This window comes from Ictalurus punctatus, chromosome 6 (genome assembly GCF_001660625.3).
Source record: "Ictalurus punctatus breed USDA103 chromosome 6, Coco_2.0, whole genome shotgun sequence".
NCBI lineage: Eukaryota > Metazoa > Chordata > Actinopteri > Siluriformes > Ictaluridae > Ictalurus > Ictalurus punctatus.
The window spans coordinates 23,730,450-23,755,604 of NC_030421.2; the positions used below are offsets into that span (position 1 = coordinate 23,730,450).

Below are 25,155 nucleotides of genomic sequence, written 5' to 3' on the forward strand. Positions count from 1 at the left end.
AAACGGTTTTCCTTCATGTACGTCTCTGTTGAACCCTACTTACTTTTGCTGGTACTCCTGGAGTAGTTTCTTGGCTTTGATGTATTTCTTGTCTGAAGCTTCAAACTGGTTCTGAGTGTCTGTGAGCTGCTCGTTAAGAGCTTTGCAGAGAGCCTGAGCACCCAGCCAGTTCTTCTCCATGTAGTTGATTCTTTCCATATTCTCCTCTATACATTTCTCCAGCTGCTCCTGTCGTCCCTGCCATGCTGTTCGCTCCTTCTCAGACTCCTTCAGCTAACCGTTCGTACATCGTTACAAAGTGTAAAATGCAGTTACATCCATTACATATTTCAGAATACTCCCACACCCCACAATATGTCCAGTTTGTACTAAGAATGTCAACATATGAGCTAGCAAGAATGTGCATAATCCTATAGGTCAGAATCCCTCTGAATTCAAAACAAACTAAATGCTAACTAATCATTATTATATCACGCATGTACTTTACAAGAATGTGGATTTTTAAATATAAAAACAATCAATTTTATGGACATACAATACCTTTTGTTTGAGCTGATTGACTTCGGCCTCGGCTATGCTGTGTTTTATCTGGAGCTGGGTGATAAAGAAAGCTTATTGAAAACCAAATATTAGGAAAAGTCACGTTGCATGATGGTTCAGTGTGCATTTAATTTGTATAAGCAGACAATATTAACTATTTTTAACAATTAAATAAAACTAAATATAAAGAATATCATAGTTTGACCACAACATTGTAAGTAATGTCATAACTGTTATATGTACTACATTTGGCTTTGTTAATGGCTGGTTTAGTTCTCTTGATTACCTCTTTAAATTTGAAGCTGAGCTGAGCGGCATCCATATTTGATGGCAGGAACATCCTTTCATTCTCTGGCAAATCATACAGCTCCACGGACCTCCTGCCAAAACTCGAACTTATAATCCCAGCCTCTTCTCCTTCGTACTCCTCATAGTGTTCGTCCTGAAACAAGCATACAGCGTGGTCACTGGCTGATTCACTCTCCAAGGCAATGACAAGCGAAGAGCACGTAGCAGGAAATGCAGAATTCCAAGTGGTAAACATACAGACTCAATTAGTAGTTTACTGGTAATTCCCTCTCACTATATGTAGGTTTACATACTTTTTACCAGCATACACACAATCTGATCAAGTATTCCAAATATTTCAAAAGGGAAAAAAAAATGTCCTCACGTTCTATTCCTAAATGAATCTATCAGGCTTCAGATAAAAGTTGTACAGAGGAGAAACATATGCTACAGTAGCTTGTAATCGGAGCACACTAAGCTATAGTTTATTCATCTGCACTCAAGGAAAAATAACAGCACAAACTCCTGCCCTTGTGCTTTGCATATTCCACATGACTACAGTGCAAAGAGCCTTCTTTGTACAGACATATTCACGCAACAGAAACCAACTTCACCTCAACCATTCACTCCCCATTCAAATACAGCACAATATGCAAAAGACTTGCTCTCCATTGCTGAATGAAAACTACCTGGCAACCTACACACTCATCTTAACAAAGACTTCTAGATATTCAATGTTTATAAATGTGTAAGTTCAAGACTAACAGTAACCTTACTAACCCTAATCACTGAGATAAAGACAATATTACCTTTAGCAGCAGGAAGAATAGATGCTACATCTGTGAGTTTGATTTACCTGTATGACCTAAAGTGGCTATTAGGTGAAACAAGTTACCTGAACTCTGTCTGTTTTAATTAAACTCCAAGCCTATCGACACACCTCTTCAGTGGACTGTTCATATGGATCCTCCAGTCTCTGCTGCTGCTGGTGTCTTTCCTGCTCCAGCGTCTCACTGATCAGCCTGGCCACCTCACTCTGTGTCCCCGGTTTCTCCCGGCCAATCAGGAAGCTGCACATGGCATGACTGATAGGTTACCAGGAAGGAAGTAGGTGGGTTTGACCTACTTATCGCTCTAAAGTGTACAGTGGCCCGCAGGTAATGTTACCATCCCTACATGTGGCCGTGGAGGTTAGGGGGTGTACGTGCTTGTCTGTGTCTATGATGCTGGAGAGTGATTTTAGCTTTAGCATGATGTAATAGTGTAAACAAGTTTGCCTTGTTCATTATAGTTAGCTAGACTGTGTGTGTGTGTCCCTCATTTGCCTGTGGTCAACCATTAACGTACGAAGCCGAGCTCTACGGATTACTCAGGCAGCGCGGGGGTGGCTGAACAACCCAGCAATTCGGTTAAGGTAAACTATAATTATATAAGGTAATCAGTATTAAAAGTGTCTCTGCTAGCCCCACCTGTTTGTCTCCCAGGCAGTGATTGTGTTACACATGATTTTCCCTGCATGTGTGGGTCAAGCTTTGAGCTCACTCTAAGGTGTCTGCTGCTGTCTCATGGATGCACAAGTACAGCACTCACCAAACTGTTCCCTTTGTGTTCTTGAGGACTGTAGCAGCAAAGAGCTGTGTTACTCCCACCAGACTGATGCCGTCGACTTCTACAATCTGATCGTTCACCTGGATCCTGAATAAAAACCATCATCATTAAACACATCCATTGTGTAATATGGATAAAAAGGTACAGAAATCTACAGTACAATGTTTGTGCTAGCATTCCTAAGGTTTCCAGCACTCAAAATGTGATCTGAAATTGGCTGTTAAAATTCCTCCTGGATGGCTAATTCTGATTGCACAGTTCGGTGCTTGGATGAAATCTGTTAAAGTTTTAAAGCCTTGTGTTTTCCATTCAAAACTGTAATTATCTGCTATGTTTTACCGGCACAATATTTGGATGCTGTGTCCAGTCATACAAAATTAATGATTTCGTTGGAACAAGGCCATGCAATAAGTGAAATAATCCAGATCTGGATGGTCATTTTATCAAAATAATCCTTTCCAGGGTGATATAAAATGCTTCTGTTTGATGACAGGAACTCTCTGTTGGGGTGAAAAAAGCATGGCATTACCCAGCTCATTACAGAAGTACTTACTAAAGAAACTGCTAATATGCCAGAGTATACTGCTCTGAAGTGATAGTTTTTTTTGTATTATACACTTTAAAATAATATTAAAATATATCAATTTAAATGTTGAAAATGAAATGTGGTGAAGTTTTCTATAAGAAGATGCTTGTTTAACATTTACAGAAGGAGTCTCCAGTGTCAGTAACAGTTACATGGTAACAGTTATGTTTTCTGCCGAATGTCTAAGGACAGAAAACTTGATTCTCAGACATCCCACAACATTAAATGTAACTCAACTTTTAAAAAGTATGACACTATGTTTTTTTTAATTAATGAAAAAATTTAATCACTGACAAGCTACTGATTACTGCATGTAAAAAGTAATCAGATTACTAATACTTTACTTTCACGTTACTTTCAAAACCTATCAAACCTACAAAAATACACTACAAAGTGAAACTCATAGTTCGTCCAGTAATTTTAGCACACATCAATGTACGACATGATCAGAAAAAGTTAAATTTATCATGACACTTGCCTCGGGTGTTGTCACTGTTTGTAGAACTACCAGATGGATAAAATATAAAACTTTTCTAACTAGGCTAGTTTGGTGCCACGAGGAGGCATCGCTAAGCTATCATTGTATGGGTTTAGCTACTACAGTGCCATGCAAAATACATTATCTTTCCTCATGCTCTGCTCATATCATGTTCACGTAAACTGGAACTCAGACATTTACACAACTTGTTTTCCTGCTCAGCAAGAGAGGATGTTAGTGTTTCAGTTACAACCCCTTTACTAGTTTGGGGGGGGAATAAATTGCCGTATATCCAGTTTCCCCTCACACTGACAGTGTGAGCTAGCTTTTGGCAGAATTGAGATCTGTCCTGTAAACCCTGTCTGACTGGCCTCACCTCCTTTCACTGAAGATATAAAATTGCAGGCGGTCTTCTTTTACTGACGTTTAGTTACGTAGTGACAAACTGCTCCAGGTGGAGAATTATTCAGGGCTAAAGAAAAAATCTTCGGGGAAAAACGTCATTTATTTTAAAAAGCACTTTACTTATTGTTTTCTTAACAATAAATTTGTAACACAAGTAATGTAATATTATTGACATCAATAACTGTAATCAAATGACAAATTTAAAATGCAATGCATTACATTACTGCGTTATCAGAAAAAGTAATTAGATTACAGTTACACCCAACTCTGTTTATACCCAACATAAACCATAATTAAATCTCTCACTCATTATGCTCCATTATATTCCCTAAGCATGCAGGGTGGTTGTGTCCTTTTTGTCCTATGTGTTATATCACTCTTCTCTTCCAAAACCTGGCCCTGACCTAACAGCTGTGTTATTTATCCTTACAACCTATACCAAAAGCATCAAAGCTTTAATGTGAGGTCCCTGGTACTTATGAGCATGTTTTATCTGCTGCGGCTCTGTGGGGTGTCAAATACAGCTGTGTTTGGAATCAGTTTAAACTCAACAAGCTATTAAGCATATCAGAGGCTTGGATATAGATATATACAGTGTGTTATGTTAACAAATTCTGACAGGATTACAACCATCTCCGGAGAGATATTTTTCCTTGGTGAAAAGTAATCCCAATCCTCCCACAAGCCATCACACTGTGTCTCACCTGCCATCTCTCTCAGCTGCTCCTCCTTCTGTGATAGTCTTCACAAAGATGCCAAGTTTTTCCAGTCCCTGATCAGCTCCCACCCCCATGCCTATGATGCTGATGCCTAGCCCATTATCACCTACAGCAAAGGGGGAAAAGAACATCAGCCCTGATCCGAGAGCTTCTCCTAAAGTGAAATACTACAGAGCATTGAATGTCATTCTAAGAGGCAAGCAGTGGGAATAAACTACCTTTCTCCATCTCCACTGGAAACACGTCCATCTTCTCCACACGCTTCTCCAGCTCATACTCAGCAGAGGCTGCCACAGGATCCACCTCGTCATTGCGTCGATCATAGTCTTCATTTGAGTATGTGGTAAAGACCTAGAGGAGACGTACACTACCATGAGTATCTATTTATAGAACACTAACCTGCCCCAAAAACAATTCTCTCAACTATCATAATTAAAGGAGTAAAGATAATTTTACCCACCATTTCTCCCTCAATTTTAATATCATGAATAGTAGTCACTCATTTAAGTCCAACATATGAACAAGACCTTAGGTGATCATTTAATATTACGATGATTACCACACAATGTAACTTCTTATTATAATAAACAACAGCTTGGGGAAAATGACCCATTTAAGAAATATGAACTCTAAACCTATAATCTTTGAACTCAAAGTAAAGTGAGGGTCGATAATATTCACTAATATTCACCTGTTAATTTCACTTAATCAAAGGATATAAATTCTCAATCATTAGACTTGTGTGTAGTGCCACATAATGTTTATCTGTAATTGTAGCTTTTAACTAATAGGGCTAGGCAATATGACAAGACAATATTGATATGATATAATTAAATCGTAATACACCCGAGTATCATCTTCACTGTTAAGTGTCCATGCTTCTATGACTTCTTTGCTACTCGTTATAACATGTATAATATCTAACTGGACATTAGAGGGCCTCAGTGACATTCTGGCTTCACTTTTGAATCCCTGTTATGACGTCCACCCTTATATACTGCCTATGGGGGCGGGGATTTGAATGTGGCGTTCTCACTTGGCATGAGGACCTACAGTATGTGATTTTACAGTAAAGTGCTTAGGTGTCTCCAGGAAAGCACATCTGGAGAAGTGGTGTGCCCAGAACTGGATCTTGCACCTAGACAATGCACTTGCACAAACCAAGGAGTTTTCAAACCGGAAAGAATGTGGTTAATGCTTCACATTCACAGTATTCGCCAGATCTCGCTCTTTGCGACTTCTTTTTGTTCCCGAAATTAAAAATGAGACTGAAGGGGAAAGGATTCACCACTGTGGAAGAAATCCAGAAAAAAGAAGAAAAGAAAACAAAAGAAAACAAACTAACAAAAAAAAAAAAAAAAAAAAAAAACACACTGGAGGCTCTAGACATGATGACAAAAGATGACTACAGGAAATGTTTCCAGAAATGGGAGAAATGCTGGGACAAGTAAATCACATCACAAGGAGAGTACTTTGAAGAGGATTAAAGGAGAAATGCTGCAAGTTTAATAACACTTGTTTTTAAAAATATATATATTTTAACATTTCTGAGAATTTTTGTGTCCTCCCTCTTACAGTCATTGGTTCCTACCCACCATTCAGTTGATCTACCTTCTGATAGTCATGCCAGTAGAATTAACTTATTTCATTGCTGCTTAAAAAGAGTGATGCAGCAGTGCATTAGTCCTTTAATCTGTCCAGCTCTCTTAGCTCCTCATCTATATACTCTGTTCAAAGAGATAAGGCTGCAAAGCTTCAACTTTCATTCTAATATCACCTTTAATGCCATCGTATTGGTCACCTCTGACAAGTCGACCCAAATCTCTTCTGTAACTCAGCTCAAATTCGCTGTATAACTGCTTTGCATTATAGAACTTGGAGACCAATGTTTGCTGTCGCCACTATTTTTTACACTGGATCCCTGATTAATATTACATTGAGTGCCACTGGAAAATGGTGAGGGGGGGGGGGGGGGGGGGGGGGGGCAAAAACACAAAAACAAAAGGCCATGAGGTTTTTTTTTTTTTTAGGAGCTAACAGCAAAATCTGATTTTCTTCTTTTAAACGACATCGTAACTGTGCAATGTGCAAACCATCAGTCTCCTTGTGATGTGTGTGCAGCACACAACCTCTCACACTAACCTCTCACAGGAATAATGGAAAACAAAATGCAGCTCGAAACAACAAATTAGCAGCAGAATTGCTAAGCAAATCCCAAATATCTCAATATAAACTATAAACTAAAATGTATTGTTTCATGGTGAAGGTTTCCTTTAAGCTTACAAAGGCTGTATGAACCCAGATCTCTGAATCAAACCAAAGCACAGATCCCTGCCTATCCTCTCATTTATGCAAAGTGTCTTCAAGAAGATAAGATCAAGTGCTCTCCAGTTATAATCTCTGCTAAAGTAGATAAAACCATCTTAACCATGTATTACAAAGAACACAAGGGCAAGAAAGAGCATGCATGTGTGAAAGAGAATGAAACTCAATAGTAAAAGGGAAGAAAGAATTAGGAGTACTGGATGCATTTGGAAGCTTTCAGACGAATGATGTAATTCACTAAAAATTTTCCCTCCAAGTCGGAGGGAGAGTTCCTTGGGCATGTCAAGGCTTGAGCAAACCTACACAAACACACCCTTCATTCCCTGGAGCTTACCTGCTGATCTGAAGCCCATTTACCCATGTGGTTATTATGCTCACAGTGACTACAGAGTTTAGTGGAACTGATTCTGGACCAGTCTGCAACAGTACCTTTCACCTGCCTACTAATCTTCCTGCAGTGCACAATCAAAGCCCACGCTGACAAAGGCAGCCATGCTGAAGGAACAGAGCAGCTCACACTCCGCTCCGTCTAGCTGTCTCTGTCCAACCCACTTGGCTGCTGATCCAAGAGCATTTTTTGTTGTTGTCCAAAACCAGGCCATGCTGAATAATTTGCTTGTTAAAGATGAGGCCTACCGTCGTTCCACTGAACTGGAGGCTATGATTTGAGGGGTGGAACTGGTCCTGGATCAGCTGCCATTTACAATACTGAACTCTAACCACACTAATCCATGTGAAAAGGAGAATGAATGCACTGGCTCAGAAAGAGAAAGAAGGGGAGAGTAGGGCAGTTGTATACAAGGCACTTAATACCAGTTCATTCAGTCTATGTCCTGCCTCATACGAGAAAAGCAGAATGGGAAAATGTCTTTAAGGCAACCAGAAATAACAAATGCCCTTTTTTTCCTTTTTCAAACCTTCATAGTTTATGCGAACAATTTATAAATATCAATTTAGACAAAATTCCTTTTCTATAGTCTTCTCTTAAAATATATGATGTTTGCATGCTCTAAAGATCTGATTCTGCAACACACACGTGATGCATCAGTCAAACGCTCTCAGATAAAAGTAATTTTTCAATGTGCAGATGTTTCTCTCGTTAACACATCATAAAACACAAAAGACAGAATAAAAATGTGCCACGCTTTCTAAGTTTTCCATTAAATAACACGGCTTAAATAAGATGCATCAATGACTCCATTGTAATCCTAGGGTTATCTCTTAATCCATCATGCTGTTCATTTATGGCTTACACTTGTTTTTTTTGACAGGCAGGAAGGTCATCGATCGGGTGGAGAAGTTTTGTGATCAGTAGAAATTCTGTACCTGCTGATAACAGCCTGATACAGTTACAGCAGCTTTAACTGTACAAAGCGTAAGAGCTGTGAATATGAGCGCCTGATGATTCCCAGGCCTTGGCTGAACTCTCAGTCGCACAGTGGTTATGCTTGGCCTCACTCTTCCCCTGTACACTCACACTTTCTTTCATTGCTTTCTTCCCCTCTCTGACTTTCCTGTTGCCATTGACTACTTCAGTAAATTTGAACAATGTCCTTTTCTTTTTGGTAACCTAATCGCTGAGACTGTGTGTTCACAGAGAGAAGTGCGTGAAAGGAAAATCTGAAAGAGAAAGAGACAAACAGACAGAAACAGAGAGAGAGAGAGAGAGAGAGAGACAAACAGACAAAGAGAGAGACAGAAAGAGAGAAGAGAGACAGACAGAAAGAGAGAGAGGTTATCTCTAGCTCTAGTTACCTTTCAGGAAAAATCACCTTTCATTCTGTATGGCCCTGGCTCTCTCCCTCTCTCTGTGTGTGGGTGTGTGTGTGTGTGTGTACACACAACCTGCATGTCACACAGTTCCGACACAGTCAGTGTCAGACTTTCACACTGAATGTGTTCCATGAGTGCATGAGCAAAGATGAGAGGAGTACACCGTCCCTGAGATCAAAAAGCAAAAGTTTCAGACACATGTTGTGATGCATTTTGCCGGTCAAGCATAAATTACGCATCATGTATATCATTACATAACAGTGCAATGATACAAAGCAGTCGTTTTATCCACACATCTGACAACATGAAGACAAAGAGTTGGATAGTTAATAACTAGTGTGTACGGAGTGTGTTACGCCGTCCCCTAACGTTGTACGAGTATCAATACTTTGTTGCAAAATACCGTACGGACTGACTTATAGTCATGTGGAAAAAGTAAGTACACCCCATTGAAATGGTTGGTTTTTGTTTGTTTTTTTACATATATGGACTAGCCAACATTTGATCATCTTTGAACAAAACTATGAGGGAAATTAGCTTTTTCAATAATTTATTCAACAGAAATATCAATTGATGTGATATTCTTCTGTGGAAAAAACTAAGTACACCCTTGACATCAGAAGCTAGCATTGCCCCCTTTAGCAGAAATAACTTTTTGTAGGTGTTTTCCATAATTGTCCACCAGACTTACTGGAATTTTTGACCACTCTTCCATGCAATATTCTTTCAGTTGCCAGATGTTCTAGGGTTTTCTTGCATGTTCTGCCCGGTTCAAATCCCCCCCACAAAATTTCAATGGGATTTAAATCCAGGCTTTAACTAGGCCATTCCATAACCCTCCATTTCTTCGAGGGTTCTTCTACTTTCGGTTCAACTTCAACTTTCAGACAGATGGCCTCACAATCTTCAAGCACTCTTTGATGTTATGCAGAATTCCATAGTTGAATCAATGAGTGCAAGTTCATTCTGTTCCTGAGGCAGTGAAGCAACCCCAAACCACAACATTTCCACTATCGTGCTTCACAGTTGGTATGAGGTGCTTCTCCTGGTCTTTTGGTCTGCGCCAAACATATCTGCAGTTACTGTGACCAAACAATTCTGTCTTTGATTCATCTGTCCAGAGCACATTATTCCAAAAGGCCTGGTCTTGGCCTCTATGCACATTGGCAAACTGTAGTTTGGCAAAGGCTTTTTCCTGGCACGCCTCCCATGCAGGTCAAATTTGTGCAATCTCTTTCTGACTGTAAAAGCATGCACATAGACACCAACAGTTGCAAGACTTCCTAGTAAATCCTGTGATGAAAGCATTCTTGGAGATTTCTTTTTGCATCAGACGGTCTGCTCTTGGGCTGAATTCGCTGGGGCGGCCAGTCCTGGACAAACTGTCAGTCATTTGAAATCTGTGCCATTTGTAGATGATTTTCCTTACTGTGGAATGAAGTATTTCAAATAATTTGGAGATCTTTTTAAATCCCTTGCCAGACTCATAGGCATCCACAACCTTTCTCTGAAGGCCTTACAGAACTCTTTAGATCTTGGCATGACGACACCACACACCTCAATAACAAAGGGAACACCAGACACTAGATGTGAGAGGAATATAAATATGACAGGTTCCACCTGCACTCCCTAAGCAGGTTCTAATCACTGGCACCCAAATCCTGAACACCTGATTCTAATTTTATGGATTTGAAGGTGAAGCCCAAAATCTTTTTCACAACCAAGCACACTTGAAATACACTCCCTCAGTGAAATTATGCTCAATCCAGACATCATTGCAAAACTCAATGTCTGGGAACCTGTAAAGACTCGGCACAAACCCTCAGTGACATGACCATGGTGTGGTGGTGACTCAGCTGTAGCACAAAGCTGCACAACAATAATATAGAGTACAGTGGAGAAAAGCTCTACCATGACTCTTTAATTGGTTGCTTGATTCTTCTTGAATTCTAACCATACATTGCAAATTTATGATGTGGCTGAAAAACCCACAGTTCCATCTGGTTCAGATCTGTAGCCACTGTACTACTCCACAGAACTCCCCCTCAATCGATTCCACTCCCTTTAAGTCAACACTACTCATTACTGTTCATCTTTTACTACAAAGACTGTTCCTTCGACACACATGCAAAAGAAGTCGGCCACACACACACACGCACACGCACACAAAGTAAGAGTGAGGCTGACCAGGGCAATGCTGCTCTGAGAGGCAGAGCCAGCATTAACAGTGCTACAAAAACAAAAAGCTGAAACGTGAGAAAATGGGAGAGCTATACTGTACACTGATGTCAGTCTCTCTCTGTTTTGATCTTGGTCTCTCTCTCTCTCTCTCTCACCCCCCACCCCACATCTGTCTCGATCATCCTCTCTCTCTCTCTCAATTATGGTCTGTCTCCATCTTGATCACAGTCTCTCAGTTTTGACCTTGGTGTCTCTCTCTCGCTTGGTCTTCCTCTGTCTTGACCTTGGTCTCTCTCTCGCTCTCTCCCCCCACCATCTGTCTCGATCATCCGCGCTCTCCATCTCTCTCTCTCCTCTGTGTCTAATTCTCACTCTCTCACACTCCCTGTGTCTCGATCTCAGTCTATCTTTCTTGATCATGGTCTCTCTCTGTGTTAATCACACTCTGTCTCAAGCACTGTCTGTCTCTAATACTGTTTTGACCTTGGACTCTCTTCCTGTGCCTCAATCATGGGCTCTCACTCGGTTTTGATCACAGTCTGCGGTCTCGATCACTACCACTCTGTTGCTATCATAGTCTCTCTGTCTCGATCACGGTCTCTGTTACGATCACGGTCTCTCTGCTCATGATAGCACTTACACACTCTCTCTGTTCACTCATGGCCTCCCTGTCTCAATCGTGATCATTCTCTCACTGTCTCATGCTCTGTCTTGATCGTAACCTCTCCATCCAAATCTCAATCTTTGCGTCTCTATCTCTTTCGCTCTCTCATAAACACACACACGGTTGTAAAGTCTGACTGGCATTTCCAATGGAGAAAACAAAACCTTTACATTCCTTATGCTTGGTTTTATGCTAATAGACAATCACAATACAACCATGAGCATTTCAAGTAAAACAGTCAGATTTGTTTAATAGTGGAAACTGCTGTGGCATTCCAGAATATGCCATAAAAATTACCATTCATGTGGGGAGTTACTATAGTCATGGTTTCAATTAAAAGTATGTTACTTTTAATTGAAATGCAGGTGTGGAAGATAACCACTTTCAGTGCTACACACAGAGAAACATGATTGTGCCAAATTTCACAGTAGCAGGAAAAAAAAAAAAAAAAAGATATGCACCTTTGGTGCTTGGCCCCCTAAAAAAGACCCACATGCACAACACTGACATATGGAATTGTGCAATAGAGCCATAGTTCAGAAGTAATTCTTCTATGTGAAAGCTCCCAAGGTCTTAATACGCATGGTCAAAACTTGGATTCGAATGGACTTATTTGTAAATTGCTTGCATCGGCATTTACCCAAGAAATTAGGTATTCAAGAAATTCCTGCAAATTCCGACAACCGTTTCTATCCTACTCATGCTCCTGAGTGTGTACATTTGTGCATAAAAAGACTGATCAACTTCAAATCATATAATTTTTCTGCATTTTAATATACAAATTAGGCTGTACACTTATTTACTTTATTTACACACACAAAGTTAATCGTTTGTCATGCTTCATTTTAATGGCTTTAAAGAAATGTTAAAATCCATTTTAGGACAAAAAGAACTAGTTGTCTAGTTAAGAAGACATGTCACCATATAAAAGGAGGATGGACTGCGCATATGGTAACCATTTATTTAGTTAGTTAGTTTTAATGCCATGTCAGCAACCAGGCTATGCACATGGCAAACAAAGGCTAATCAATAAACATTTACAATATTAAATTAAAGACACTTAAAAAAAAACCTGTAAAATCTGTTCAGATGGTTCAGATCTATTAAACAAGCATCTGAATAAAAGCCTTGTCTGATAATTCCAAAAGTTTTACAGTTCAGTAAAATGTGCTTTGGTAGGGTATACAGGAGGATCTTGTATGACTGTTCTCAGGTCAGTAAACATGTGTTAGTCTTGAATGGCCCAGTCGGCATCTGGTAAACATTATCTGGTCATGCCTAGATTGAAAATTTTGAGAGTACTTTCTCTGGATCCTGGGGTTTATTTCGTATAATTTATTGCTGTTTCATTCATTCCATTCTGATTGCCACTTATTGGTGGTCTACGAGTTTATTAACTCTACGAGTCAGAGGCTGGTATCAGACATTCCGAGATCTCCAAATTTAATGCCTCCTTTTCATCCATATCTGCGGTTTCATTTCCCGCCAAACCAATGTGTCCCGGCACCCAGCAGAGGATAATGTTGAAATCCTTCTTCTGTAATTGATGTATAAATGTTTATGATTATGGGATGATGCGTCTCCATGGATTCAAGCGCTTGAAGGCTTTGAGTCTGAAGCAATTAAGAAGTTTCGTCCTCGATCCTGCTTAATGTTTTCCAGTCGCAGCGTTCGGGCCTCGGCTGTGAAGATAGAGCTCTGTTCTGGAGTATGTACGCCATATTGTTGATCTCCAGACAATACTGCTGCTGATACACTGCTATTCATTTTGGATCTATCCATGAATACTGTACTATGGAGTGGAAAACTACATTTCAGTTCAAAGAATTCCTATTGATACCTGTTTGGAAGTGTCTCTGCCCATACGGTAACCGTAAGCCGAGGCTGTGCAAATGGCAAAACTTATATCTGGAAGAGTTAGCACATAGGCGGGAACAGCTATTTAGAGACCAGTATAAAGATTTTTTCACAGGAAGAAAGCTGGCTTTTAAGTTAGTTCCAATTTGCCACACCATTATCTTTTAATCCTGTGCAACACTTCAGAGCCTGCACTAATTCGGCCGACAACAAGATCCTGAGTCAGTGCTTGGATTTCTTATTACTGGCACATTTCAGACAGAGATAAGTGACTGATCTGGAATGTCTCCTACAATGATTACGCAAACATTTAGACAAACCTTTACTAAAAAGAGTGGTAAATGTGACCCAGTATATGCACATATAATTGATAAATGTGAGCCCAGGACACCCGGTTACATTGTTTACAGTGCAGACGGCCACATCAACCCAAACAGGAGGTCTAGGAGCTGTACACAGTTAGCTTCTGGAATGAGACTTTTCAGTGTCTGTACATCAAAATGGTTTAGGTTTAGATAACCGGATACTGGACTGTGCATTTTTCCCCCTGATCGTTCTACCAGGACCTATAGAATTTGATCAGATTAAAAGCATAACAACTAAAAAGATTAGACAATATAATAAATGAACAGAAGTCTGGTCACTAATAATGTCTGGTTGGTTTCCTCTGTGTGTGTGTCCTCCATCCTTATCTTGCTAATGTTCAGCCTGACATTTTTCATTTCATTACAGTAATGTAAGACACACACACACACAAACACACACATTTCACACAACAGCTGAATACATCACTATTTCAGCAACATAGTCACTAAAATAAAAACATTTTTCACTAAAATGAAAACGTATTAATCTTTCATTCTTGACCTGCTTGCAAACTTGCCTCTGCAAAGTGCGTAGAGCGGTGGTCACCAACCCTCTTCCTGGAGATCTACCTTCCTGCAGGTTTCATCTCCAACCAAAATCTAACAACTGTTTTAGTTGATCAAGAACTTCTTAAGGCACTGATTCGATGGTCAGGTGGGCACGATTATTGTTGGAGCTACAGTCTTCAGGAAGGTAGATCTCCAGGAACAGGGTTGGTGACCACTGGCATAGAGCCTATCGCTGCATCTTTTGAAACACTAGTCTTGTCACATTGCAGAGTGCGACAAAATTCCCCTGGCGCCAAATCTCTATCGGTGCTGCTTTTTCAAAATGACAAGACAGAAAGAGACATAAGATTAAGCTTGTGTGTGTAAATTCATGTTCACAGTCAGTAGATTGTGTAATGTCATATTGCAGCAATCAAAATAATGATAATCCTGCATCTATAAAGCAGACATACACAGCCATAAAGGGATATGTTTTACCCACTTTACTCAGCATAGACCATTTTCTCAGCACTAATTTTAAGAACGTTTGCTTTTGTCAGGATTGCGAGTTCAAATCTTTACACCACCACAAGACATCACCATCCATGAGTGTAATTGGCTGTGCTCTCGGGTTAGCAAGGGTGGCATTGCTCTGTCTCTGTTAAGAACAAGAACATTAATCAATCATGGGCATCTGTGAGCTCGTGTATGCGGAGCAGGGCAGTTAATGCATTAATCCGAGTGTTCAGCTGCACTGTGGCACAGCACGAGCAGCAGTTTGAAAAGTTGAAGTGGATGGCTTCATGTGCTTCAGAGGAAGCATGTGTTAGCCTTCACCCTCGATGGTTTGTAGCTGTCGCTTTATATGAGAGAGCTAGCTACAGGGAGAGAACTAACAAATGGACACACTTGGGGAAAAAAAATGAGCAAACAAACAAAAAAGGTTTGCAATGTTTGTTTTATAGATACGTACCAGGAGATAAAAAGTCAGAAGGTACGTCTGTAGTTCCAGGTCAATTTTTTAGTTGCTGCTCCAGAGTGGGTATTTCTGTATTTGCAAACCAGGAGCTATTGAGCTTTCCAAACTAAAAATTGCTGTTTAGCCAAATGTAGGTTTTGTAGAACCCCTACATTTCCAAAAAACATATTTTAGATCAAAGGTGGTGCAGCATGACTAAAATAAAGGAACACTTCCGTAATGGTTTTGTTTTATATAAGCGGTGAAACCAAATCTTCATGGGAGAATGTTTTGTACACGTGTGGCACGCTGCTTCTGGCCAAGTTTTGAAGCATGACTTTGCGCTTTGTGAGTCATGACTGCTGCTTGGTTGCATGCCTTGTGCACCTGTTTTCAAAAACATAACATTAACGTCTTATCCACGCCACCAAGCAATACAAACTCTCAGGCACTGTGTTGCTCATGCTCAGGTTCATTTGGGGAGTTTTCATTTCCTCAGAAGGTTAAGAAACCTTGTTGGAAATGTGCTTGAAGTGTCCACTCCACCCCGGAAACCAAACCTACACCATTGTGCACACCTTTATTTGGGTAAATCCTTGTTAATACAGGAAGAACACACCTGAAATTGTGTAAGAAATCAAATGCATAACAGACTCCAAAGACAAAGAATAAAAAGACAAAAGCATAACTGGTCAACTTGCTCTAAGTTATTGCACTGTGTAAGAGACTAGAGCATTCAAATCAGAAGTGAGAATTCAAACAGCAGGAGCAGAATAAAGAGATATGAATTCACACTAGCACCTCCTACGCCACTAGTCCAGGTGTTTAGACCAAACACAGAAACTGGTAGACATAGAGAGAGAGACGAGGGCTGAGCTACATTCCACAGGATGGAGCAGAGATAGGGAAATGGAAAAGATAACATTAGTGAGCCACAGTGGAAGTGGAACAATTGCCCCACTTCTGTTTCCTCTCTCCCAGAAAAGAAAGGGTGGAGGTAGGAATAGAGACATTTGGGAAAGTTTTGAAAACATTCGAAAAATCAAAGGAATCTGATGATGGAAGAAGATGACAAAGACTCAGAAAAGCACAGCTGAGTACCTGTTCACAGTTACAGCATAGACCTAACCCATACACACACAGACAAATAAACACACCATGCCTGTCTGCTCTACTGAAAGTCTGCTGTGTGTGTGATATGGCACTGGAGCACTAACACAGACACCTCATTCCTGATCAGCAGGTCCAACCTTCTGTTTGTCAGGCCTGAGGACATTTTCAGAGGTAGTTTGTATTCTTGGCTATGTGCACCTACTGTTACAATGTGTGTGTGTGTGTGTGTGTGTGTGTGTGCGCGCGCGCACAAACATGTAAGGACAGGCTTTTATGTGGCTTTAGAGTGGACAAATTTTCTCAAGTGTATATAGTGGGCGGAGTTAAGACTAGATGAGGTGTAGTTCTGCCATTTTGAGCTCTATAGTAATGACCATGATATATTAAGAATTATTAATAAAGCTAACTAATGCTGTGCCTACAACTAAACTTAACCCTAGTAGACAAGTACAACTCTATGCCAACGGCACTGACGGGGATGCCCCTGCTGCCAGCAAGTCTACCTCTTCTACTTACTTATTTGTGTGCCTGAAAGTACCCTTAAAATATACTTCAAACACGAAGGAAGCTATTGAAAAATACTATTTCAGACATTTGACCTTGACCCTACTTTGGATCAATTCCAAAGTCTAAATCAGTTCATCTGCTGGTTATGATGACAATTCCATATAAATCCTAAAAACATTCAATTACTCGTTCTTGAGATGTAGCACTAATGATCTCCGACAATCATAATAATGGCTCTTTTATTTGAAGCTGCATCATTTGAATGAACCAAACCCTGACTTGCTCATGTACACCCTTTCTCTAAACAGGAAGAATACACTTTACACAACCTTTATCCTGCTAATTATCAATTCTGAAACTGAATGCAACACCAGCAGCCTGTTGAGCTTGTGCTCTCTCACTCGCTGTGTGTGGGTTAAAAAAAAAAAAAAAAAAAAAAAAAAAAGTGCACAGGAGATCTCAGAGATGGCTCAAAGCCAAATAAATGATTTTAAAAAAAGAAAGAAAGAGAGACCAAACAGTGAGGCAGACAGAACTGCTTTTGAGTGTTTTTATATGCTATGCAACCCAGAGTTACATGTAGAGTCATTATCTGAAATGGGATTGCACATTAACACTATCCCAGGACAAACCCTCTGGACTGAAATGCTGGATTCAATGATGCTTTTCAGGGTTTGCCCGAGTGTCGTATTTACCGAGTCAACACGGATCACACATGTGGACACAGGGCACAGATTATCTTAAAGGATGCTGTCATTATGCACCTGATGCTTTGCACTGTACATAATTAATTTGGTTACTAAACAAATGTTGATATAGGATCAGTATCAAAGACTGAAGAGGCCAGTACACCGCACCCTGAAACAACCATTGGATCATTAAAAGAACAAAATGTGATCAGTGCATCATCTTTACTGACAAGTGACGACACCGATCTCGCTTCTCTCAGAAACAGACAGTTTGAAGGTAGTAGGCCCAATTACAATAAGTCAGTATCAGATCATTCCTGTATTGAATGCTAACAACATCTTGTAACACAGCATTGTTGAATTCTTCATTCGGACTGGCCAAATGATACTGAGTATTTTTATATAACAGCAGTTCTGATAGTAGTGATGGCTACAAGGCAAATCACTTTACAAGGTTTATATCAATGCACGCATTCTGGTATATTATTGTTTCTATAGATAGAACCTACACAGGGACCTTATGGTAGACGCTCCATATAAGGCGAGTTTATTTTGCATTTTTGGAAAGAGTCTCCAGTGTCAGCATACTGAAACTGTCCAAGAGGCACAACTAGAAGTAAGTTTTCCGACAATGGAAAGTCTTCCGGACGGAGGGATTTCCGTGTTGGGAAGTTTCTCAGTAACATGACGAGCAGCACTTTTGTATTATAGTTTTTTGTAACTTCAAGAGGGAAAAAAATAAAGAAAAAAGAAAGACTGGTAAGGGAATGACTGTTTATAGCTGTTATAATGTAAGTGATAACAGGAACTAACTTGATTCACTGACATTCCACAACTGTAAACAGATAAAACGTACAATGTGTTGTTCTGTAAAAGATTTTAAAAAATGGAAAGTGGTACACAGAGGAACAACATAGTGTGTGCTCTTGTATGAAAATAATCAACGTCAGGGTCATCACACCACCCCATTGTTCACTATTTTCCTACAACAACATGCACCACCTTGTTTTATTCCATACATATATTTTTTTTAAAGGGAGTGGTGCATCACTAACACAAACTCACAGCTCCAGTACTACAAAGCACATCAGATAAACCATTAAGACACATTCCAGACACAGACCATGAACATCCTCAGCCACCCCACCTTTTTTGTTCTGTTATAGCTCAATGCACAGGTTATCTAGATCTTATACCTCTTTCTCTGGTGGATTGGTCCTGGAATAGAGAGCAATATGTCAAAATCTTGTTTACATTATATCAATAGAACACACAGTGCTAACCACACCGACTACCACATCAACTCGGACTTCAGTCTCTCATTATGTTCCTTTCTAGTTCTGAATCGCCAGACTTTCAACATGCATCAAATGCATCTTGATTCATTCCAGAACTGTTCTCGAGCATTAAAATGTGCACACTTAATTAATTAGGTCTGTCTCAGTAATGCAGTGTGGCTAGAAAAATACAGAAATATCATTTCCACTCAGCAAAATAATAAAAAATTCCCCTTCCTTATATATATATATATATATATATATATATATATATATATATATATATATATATATATATATAATCCATTTAAATGAACCACAGCCATGTTGCCTGTATCAACAATCCTAACTGTCAAATATTTAACAAAGAGAGCTTTCAGTTCTGCTCTGCACACATATACACACAATCCAAGATTATTCAGAGGTAATAACAGAAGCAAAATTGCCTGATCCTACAGTAATCAGGGTTTCCTCGACATAGTTAAACACTGAACTTCTGAAGCACTGAGAGAGAGAGAGAGAGGGAGGGAGAAAGAGAGAGAGAGGGAGAATGTGTGTGTGAGAGAGAGAGGGAGAAAGAGAGAGAGAGGGAGAATGTGTGTGTGAGAGAGAGAGGGAGAAAGAGAGAGAGAGAATGAGAGTGTGAGAGAGGGAGAATGAGAGAGAGGGAGAATGAGAGAGAATGTGTGTGTGAGAGAGCGGGAGAATGAGAAAGAGGGAGAATGAAAGAGAGAGGGAGAAAGAGAATGAGAGAGACACAGAGAGAAAGAAAATCAGTGTGCTGTTTTTATTTTATTTTTTTCCATTCATTGTAGACATAATACAATTTGTAGGCATGTGCAAAGGCAGAGGGGAGAATATGCATATTCCAAGATGTCTGACTGACCCTTGACTAATTAATGCTGGCTAGTTGTACTTAAATGATTATAGACATTTTGGCTGTGTTTTAAAACGAGTGCATCTGAATTTCTTTTTTAAAGCATTCAAAACTTTGTGCCGCGAGGTGTCTGTCATTCTTTTTTTGCCTCAAGGTGTGTGTCTTTCTTCAGACACTTTTTGAGGACTTGGGTATGCTACTTTGCCACTTTCTAAAAAAAAAACGCATGTTTGCTATTCTGCTTCGGTCTGTAGTTTTATCCTGACAGTCATCTTAATATGACCATCATGGCCTTTTCATAAAATTCCTGGAATGGTTAGTATATTTAGGAGTACAGTACTCTTTATCTCAGCTGTCAGCCAACACCAGAGCTGCTGAGGATTTAAAGACTATTTTAGACATTATCTGGGCTTTCTGGACTTTCAGCCTCCCCACTGATTTGGCCAGAAAATTTACTAAAGTATGGCTAAACATTATCTCAAGCTATTTACATATACTAACTGCAGAGCTAGCATGCACTAGGCCTTATTCTCTCATCTTGCTTGTTAGCCTGCACTCAAATGCTACTAAAACATGTTCAGAGCAAACATAACTAATGATGAAACAGTGTTTACAGTCCATCAAACTAAGAGACTGCATGATAGACAAAACCAACTCTCATGTTGGCACAAGAATGCTCCCTGTTTCACAATGTCAGAGAGATCAAATTGAGTGCAGAAGAGCTGCATTTCATCGGCTGTGTAAGGAGTTGACTAAGATGATGTTTATTATGAGGAGTAAAACAGAGGCTTCCTTAAACCACACCCTATTAACACATTGTCATGTCGTAAACACTTCATCTCAGGCGGGCTTAAGCTGACCTCAGTCCAGCCTCTGATCCATGTCATGAAGCCTGTGAGAAGAAAACTGAAGTATCAACCTACTATGCTCCAAGAAGTGCTTTACACAGAATTAATATACAGTTGCCTCTGAAGTACCATAGAGAACTGTTATGTCAACACAAAGTTTTTGATTTGTTCTAGTATCAAAAATGCTTTGTTTATTAAACACAACAATTGTGGTATAAACCTTTATTTATTAAAGTACATGGTAATTTTAAATATTTTTTATTTAAAGTTACGTTTACTGTTGTGGAACATCCCCACACAAGTTAGATCACTTACATTAAAACAGCTATAGATAGTCCTTTCCTCACCAAACTCTCCTTTTCCTCACTCAAAGTCAAAAAAACCCCACATTCTTGTTACCAAGCAACCAAAAAGCACAAACTCCTCTATCCTGAAGACACCCCTGACATTTACAAAGTGCTGACACTGGAGGCTCCTTCCATAAACGTTCAGTAAATGTTGTCTTATGGAGAGATTCACAGTCATACAAGTTCCTGCGAATAAGCTGTAACTATAGAAAAAATAACAGAACGAGTGCATTAATACGATCCTGCGATTTGAATGACAGCTGGCACTACTGTCAGGGTAGTGCTGTTGTAGACTTTCCGACCAATCAGATTTGAGAATTCAAGAGCGCTTTTGAGAGCTGACTTTGCAGTACTTTTACAACACTAACTGACTATTGGTACTCATAGTAAAATACGGCAGATTAAATTCATTTGTGACTTTAACGGGTTTTTGCAGCCTACCTAAATCACAACTAAAGTAAAGTCTCAAGTATCATTATATTTTTTGCCATACAGTCCACTCCTACTCACAACCTGTTTAAAGCAGAGCACCCAGAGAATGGTGTTTTTCATACTTCCGTCGCAGTAAAGATGAGATGGAAAGATAGCCAAGTCCTACCATACACACAAAGAGAGACACAAACACCTCAGCCACGCCTGTTTGTAGTGTGGAATGCCTGCTCCAGGTACAGGTACCTACTTGTAGTTTGGTATCACACACACACTGCTGCCTTTAGTAATTCTTCCAACCGTTGGCGACAAGCAGAGACCAAAGTTGATCATTAACAGCCAGTGTCAATTTATTTATTTCTTCTCTTTTTTTTAAACTTGCCCAGCCATGGAATGTGAGCAAGAACAGAGTTGTTCAGTTGTAACAGAGAAACAGAGAGGAAAATTCCACCAGGACAGGGGAAGTACAATACTGGGCCTTCTATCAACAGGAGGTGTGGCAGAGGGAATCAGCCATGCACTGCACTCTGCATATGTTGGTATTTTACAGTGCACTTTATGTTCAAGATGTCTTTAGGGAATGTAGAAACCTAGAAATAGGAGGACAATGAATGTAGACCCGCTAATCAATTAAGAATAATCTTGTGATTCCTCTTGACACTTCATGCTAATACACCAGCGCACAAGCATTCTATGAATCAAGCATGATGGACAGACATATTTCCATGAGAGAGAGAGAGAGAGAGAGAGAGAGAGAGAGAGAGAGAGAGAGAGAGAGAGAGAGAGAGAAAGTAAGTTTAGGGTTGGGCAATATGACAGAAATATCATATCATGATAAGACGATATACGGTGTGCATTACAATGTAGGTTCGCAAACATCTGCCAGAAAAACAGTTGTTTCATTTAAAATAATGTTCATTTAATGCCTACAAAAAACAAACACAAAAAGTGAGGAAAAATAAAATTAAAAAATATTATTGACAATTTAAAAAAAAATTGACAGTTCAAAGATGAAAAATTTTACCAAAGTTTGTTTAAAGCTTCAAAAATGTACAGAACTTGACCAAATCAGCTGACTGAAGAGTAACTTTTTTTTTTTAAAGATAAAAAGTGCAATTTATCTTAATATTTATATTACATTATCATAATGCCCAGCCCAAACTAAAGTCACCTAAGCATTTACAGTTTTCGTTTTGTTTGTTTTTATATTAAAACTTTCTTGCTTACCTGTATTGGGGCGCTAGAGAAGCGTATCTTCCTCTTGGGTGAACATTCTTCATCCTCTGAGAGACCAGTAATTTCTTCATACTCCTCATAGTCCTGATCATCATCATCATCTTCCTCTTCTTCCTCCTCCTCCTCCTCCTCTTCTTCTTCTTCCTTCGGAGCAGGCCCGGTCTCCTTATCATCCACAAATGCGGCATTTTCAAAACTATAAAACACCGGTGACGTATTTCCACATTCACTTTGATCACTCTCTTCCTCCTCGTCTTCATCACACTGTTTGTCACTCTCCTGCTTTACCAGCTCTGCTCTCTGTTCCTCCTGAGAAACTACCTTTTCCTGTTGCTTGGCCTCTGTGATGTTCTGAAGGTCATCTTGAGACGATGGAATTGAAGCTACTCTGGTCAGACCTCCTCTCTGTGCGTCAGGACTGAGCTCCCTTTTGAGCTTCAGCTCTTCAAATACACAGTCCTCCTCATTCTCCTCGCTTTCTGACGATTCGTTCTGAACCCTGACTAGCTCTGCACGGACCATTCCTGCCCCTGTAGCACCCAAGCTCGGCGGGGACTGAGGAGGTAACGTGTCTACAGATGAACTCCGCAACGTAACGGATTCGCGCTTAGCCACCTCTGGACCCTTGACTCTGTTGTGAAAACTGCTGATAAAAGCTGAAGACTTTTGATCTCTAGGAGAATCAGTGGTGGGTTTGGTTTCCTCAGTGCCTGTGCAAGATTTATTAAAACCATCAGCTGATGAGGACGGATGTCTGGAAGTGGGGACGCAGGTCTCATCACTGCCTTTTGTGGTAGGGGAGGTGGGCTTAGAAGATGCTTGAGACTCTGACGAGCTAGATTTTGATGCCAAGTTACTTGTTGGTGAAGTCGGAGAGTGAACCGGTTTCGAATGATTATAGGGGGAGGTTGGTTTCTGGAAGTGTTCATTAAAAGGTGAAGTTGGTTTGTGAGCGGTGTCTTGTACAGGAGACACGGGTCCTGACCTTTCTGTAGGGCTACACACCTTCTCTGGTGTTTTAGCTGATGTTCTCGCTGATTCTTCATTATCGCTATCTGCCATAAAACTCTCTAGTCTTCTCGATATAGGTCCTGCATTTAATAATCGACTGACCTGCTTCGAGTCATCAGCATCCTTGCTTTCTGGCGAGGCAGGGTTGCAGTCTGTTTTAATAATGCCATTGTTGGTATTTTCAGATGATCCTACAGCTTTCCTGCTTGCTCTCCTTTCTTCACACACATTACCCTGGGAATTGCGTCCAGAGGCCCTGCCTGGGGCTTGCCTCTCTACTGTAGTCTGTTCCTTTATACCCTTCTCAAACAGTTTTCTAGTCACAGAAAACTTCTCCGCCAAGGCCGCTTTGTCGATCTCAGGGTCCTCCCCTTTTGGGGTCCTGTCGCTCTGTGGATCCAAGCTGGTCGAGCTGGTGGTTTTGTGCGTGCCGCTGACTGGGAATTTCGGTGGCGAGGAGATCGGAGGCGTGTCTGCCTTCATTGTGGCTTTTCCATCCTGGTTCTCCTGCTGTTGCTGGCTGTCCATCTGTAGGAAGATATTCTTGATCTTGTTGACCCTGTTGCCAAAGTTTCGTCCCCTGGCTATGTCGTCACGGGGCTCGGCGGAGGAGCCATTAGCACAGGACTTGGACGCGATGTCGGACTTGGTGCCATCGAAGGAGCACTTGATGGCGTGGAAGTCCGCTTTGTACGCGTTTCTGTGAGGAGACGCGCTCCTCAGAGTCCTCTCGCCTTTGCCGTCGGTTCGGATCATATTTCTCTCTCACACACACACACACACACACGTTCCCTTGGGATCTGAAGGAGGAAAAACGCGGATCCCAATTCGGATTAGTAGGCTATGTGTAGCTGATGTGTTTTATCTTACTCGCACGAATCCATTTCTCCGGGGCATTGTTTCAGACCAAGCAGGCGGCGGACATCTGAAAAAAAGAGGCAAATTCCCTGTAGATGGAGGAACAGTGTCACATAACTTGTGTGCTAACTCCTAGCTCTAGTCAGTTTTGTAGTCCATTGTTAAACAGTAACCTAGAGTCCTCCAGTCTGGCTAGGCTAGCGACATATTTAACTTCAACTCACTACACTGTTACTGTTATTATTATTATCACACCGTCCTCTGGCGTTATTGTTTACGTGTTCCTTGTTTAATAACGTGTGTGGGGTTTTTTTTTTTTACACAAACTACAGCTGAGAAATTAAACCCTGTAAACAATGGCCTTTTTAAAAACACAAAGTCTCAGTGGGAATCTTTTCCTTAAGCGGTCTGAACAGCCTCAAGGGTTTTTTTTTTTAAGTCGAGTCTCACAGGAAAAAGCCAAGTCGGAAATCTCAACAAAAGAAACTGTTTAAAAAATATTAATTAAACGGGCGTCACACGCGCGCACACTCTTACCTTCAGCAAAGGTGCTTTGTTCCGGAGTGCCGGTGGACTTTTCCCGGTGTTCCCGGTGTAACACACACTTTCAAACTTGTCATTTCTTCCCCGCCATCGTTGTTTCTCCCTCCTCGAAAAAAAAAAAAAGAAAACTCCAGACCTCTCGCAGCTCCGCCACCGCTCGTGCTCGTGTGTTACGCGCGCGTCA

At 40.4% G+C, this 25,155-nt stretch overlaps 1 protein-coding gene across 1 annotated transcript in view; it reads right to left on the minus strand.

Annotated features, from left to right (window-relative positions):
• The window catches only part of ppp1r9ala (protein phosphatase 1 regulatory subunit 9A-like A), a 36,813-nt gene extending 11,658 nt beyond the window's left edge, over positions 1-25,155 (minus strand). Inside the window, exons 1-9 of the mRNA XM_017469441.3 lie at positions 24,966-25,155; positions 22,551-24,495; positions 4,843-4,975; positions 4,610-4,730; positions 2,419-2,523; positions 1,769-1,898; positions 827-982; positions 541-594; positions 44-273 (exon numbers count right to left, since the gene is read on the minus strand). Of these exons, the coding sequence (XP_017324930.1) occupies positions 44-273; positions 541-594; positions 827-982; positions 1,769-1,898; positions 2,419-2,523; positions 4,610-4,730; positions 4,843-4,975; positions 22,551-24,326 (2,705 nt within the window). The 5' untranslated portion in view covers positions 24,327-24,495; positions 24,966-25,155. The remainder of the gene's footprint in view (positions 1-43; positions 274-540; positions 595-826; positions 983-1,768; positions 1,899-2,418; positions 2,524-4,609; positions 4,731-4,842; positions 4,976-22,550; positions 24,496-24,965) is intronic.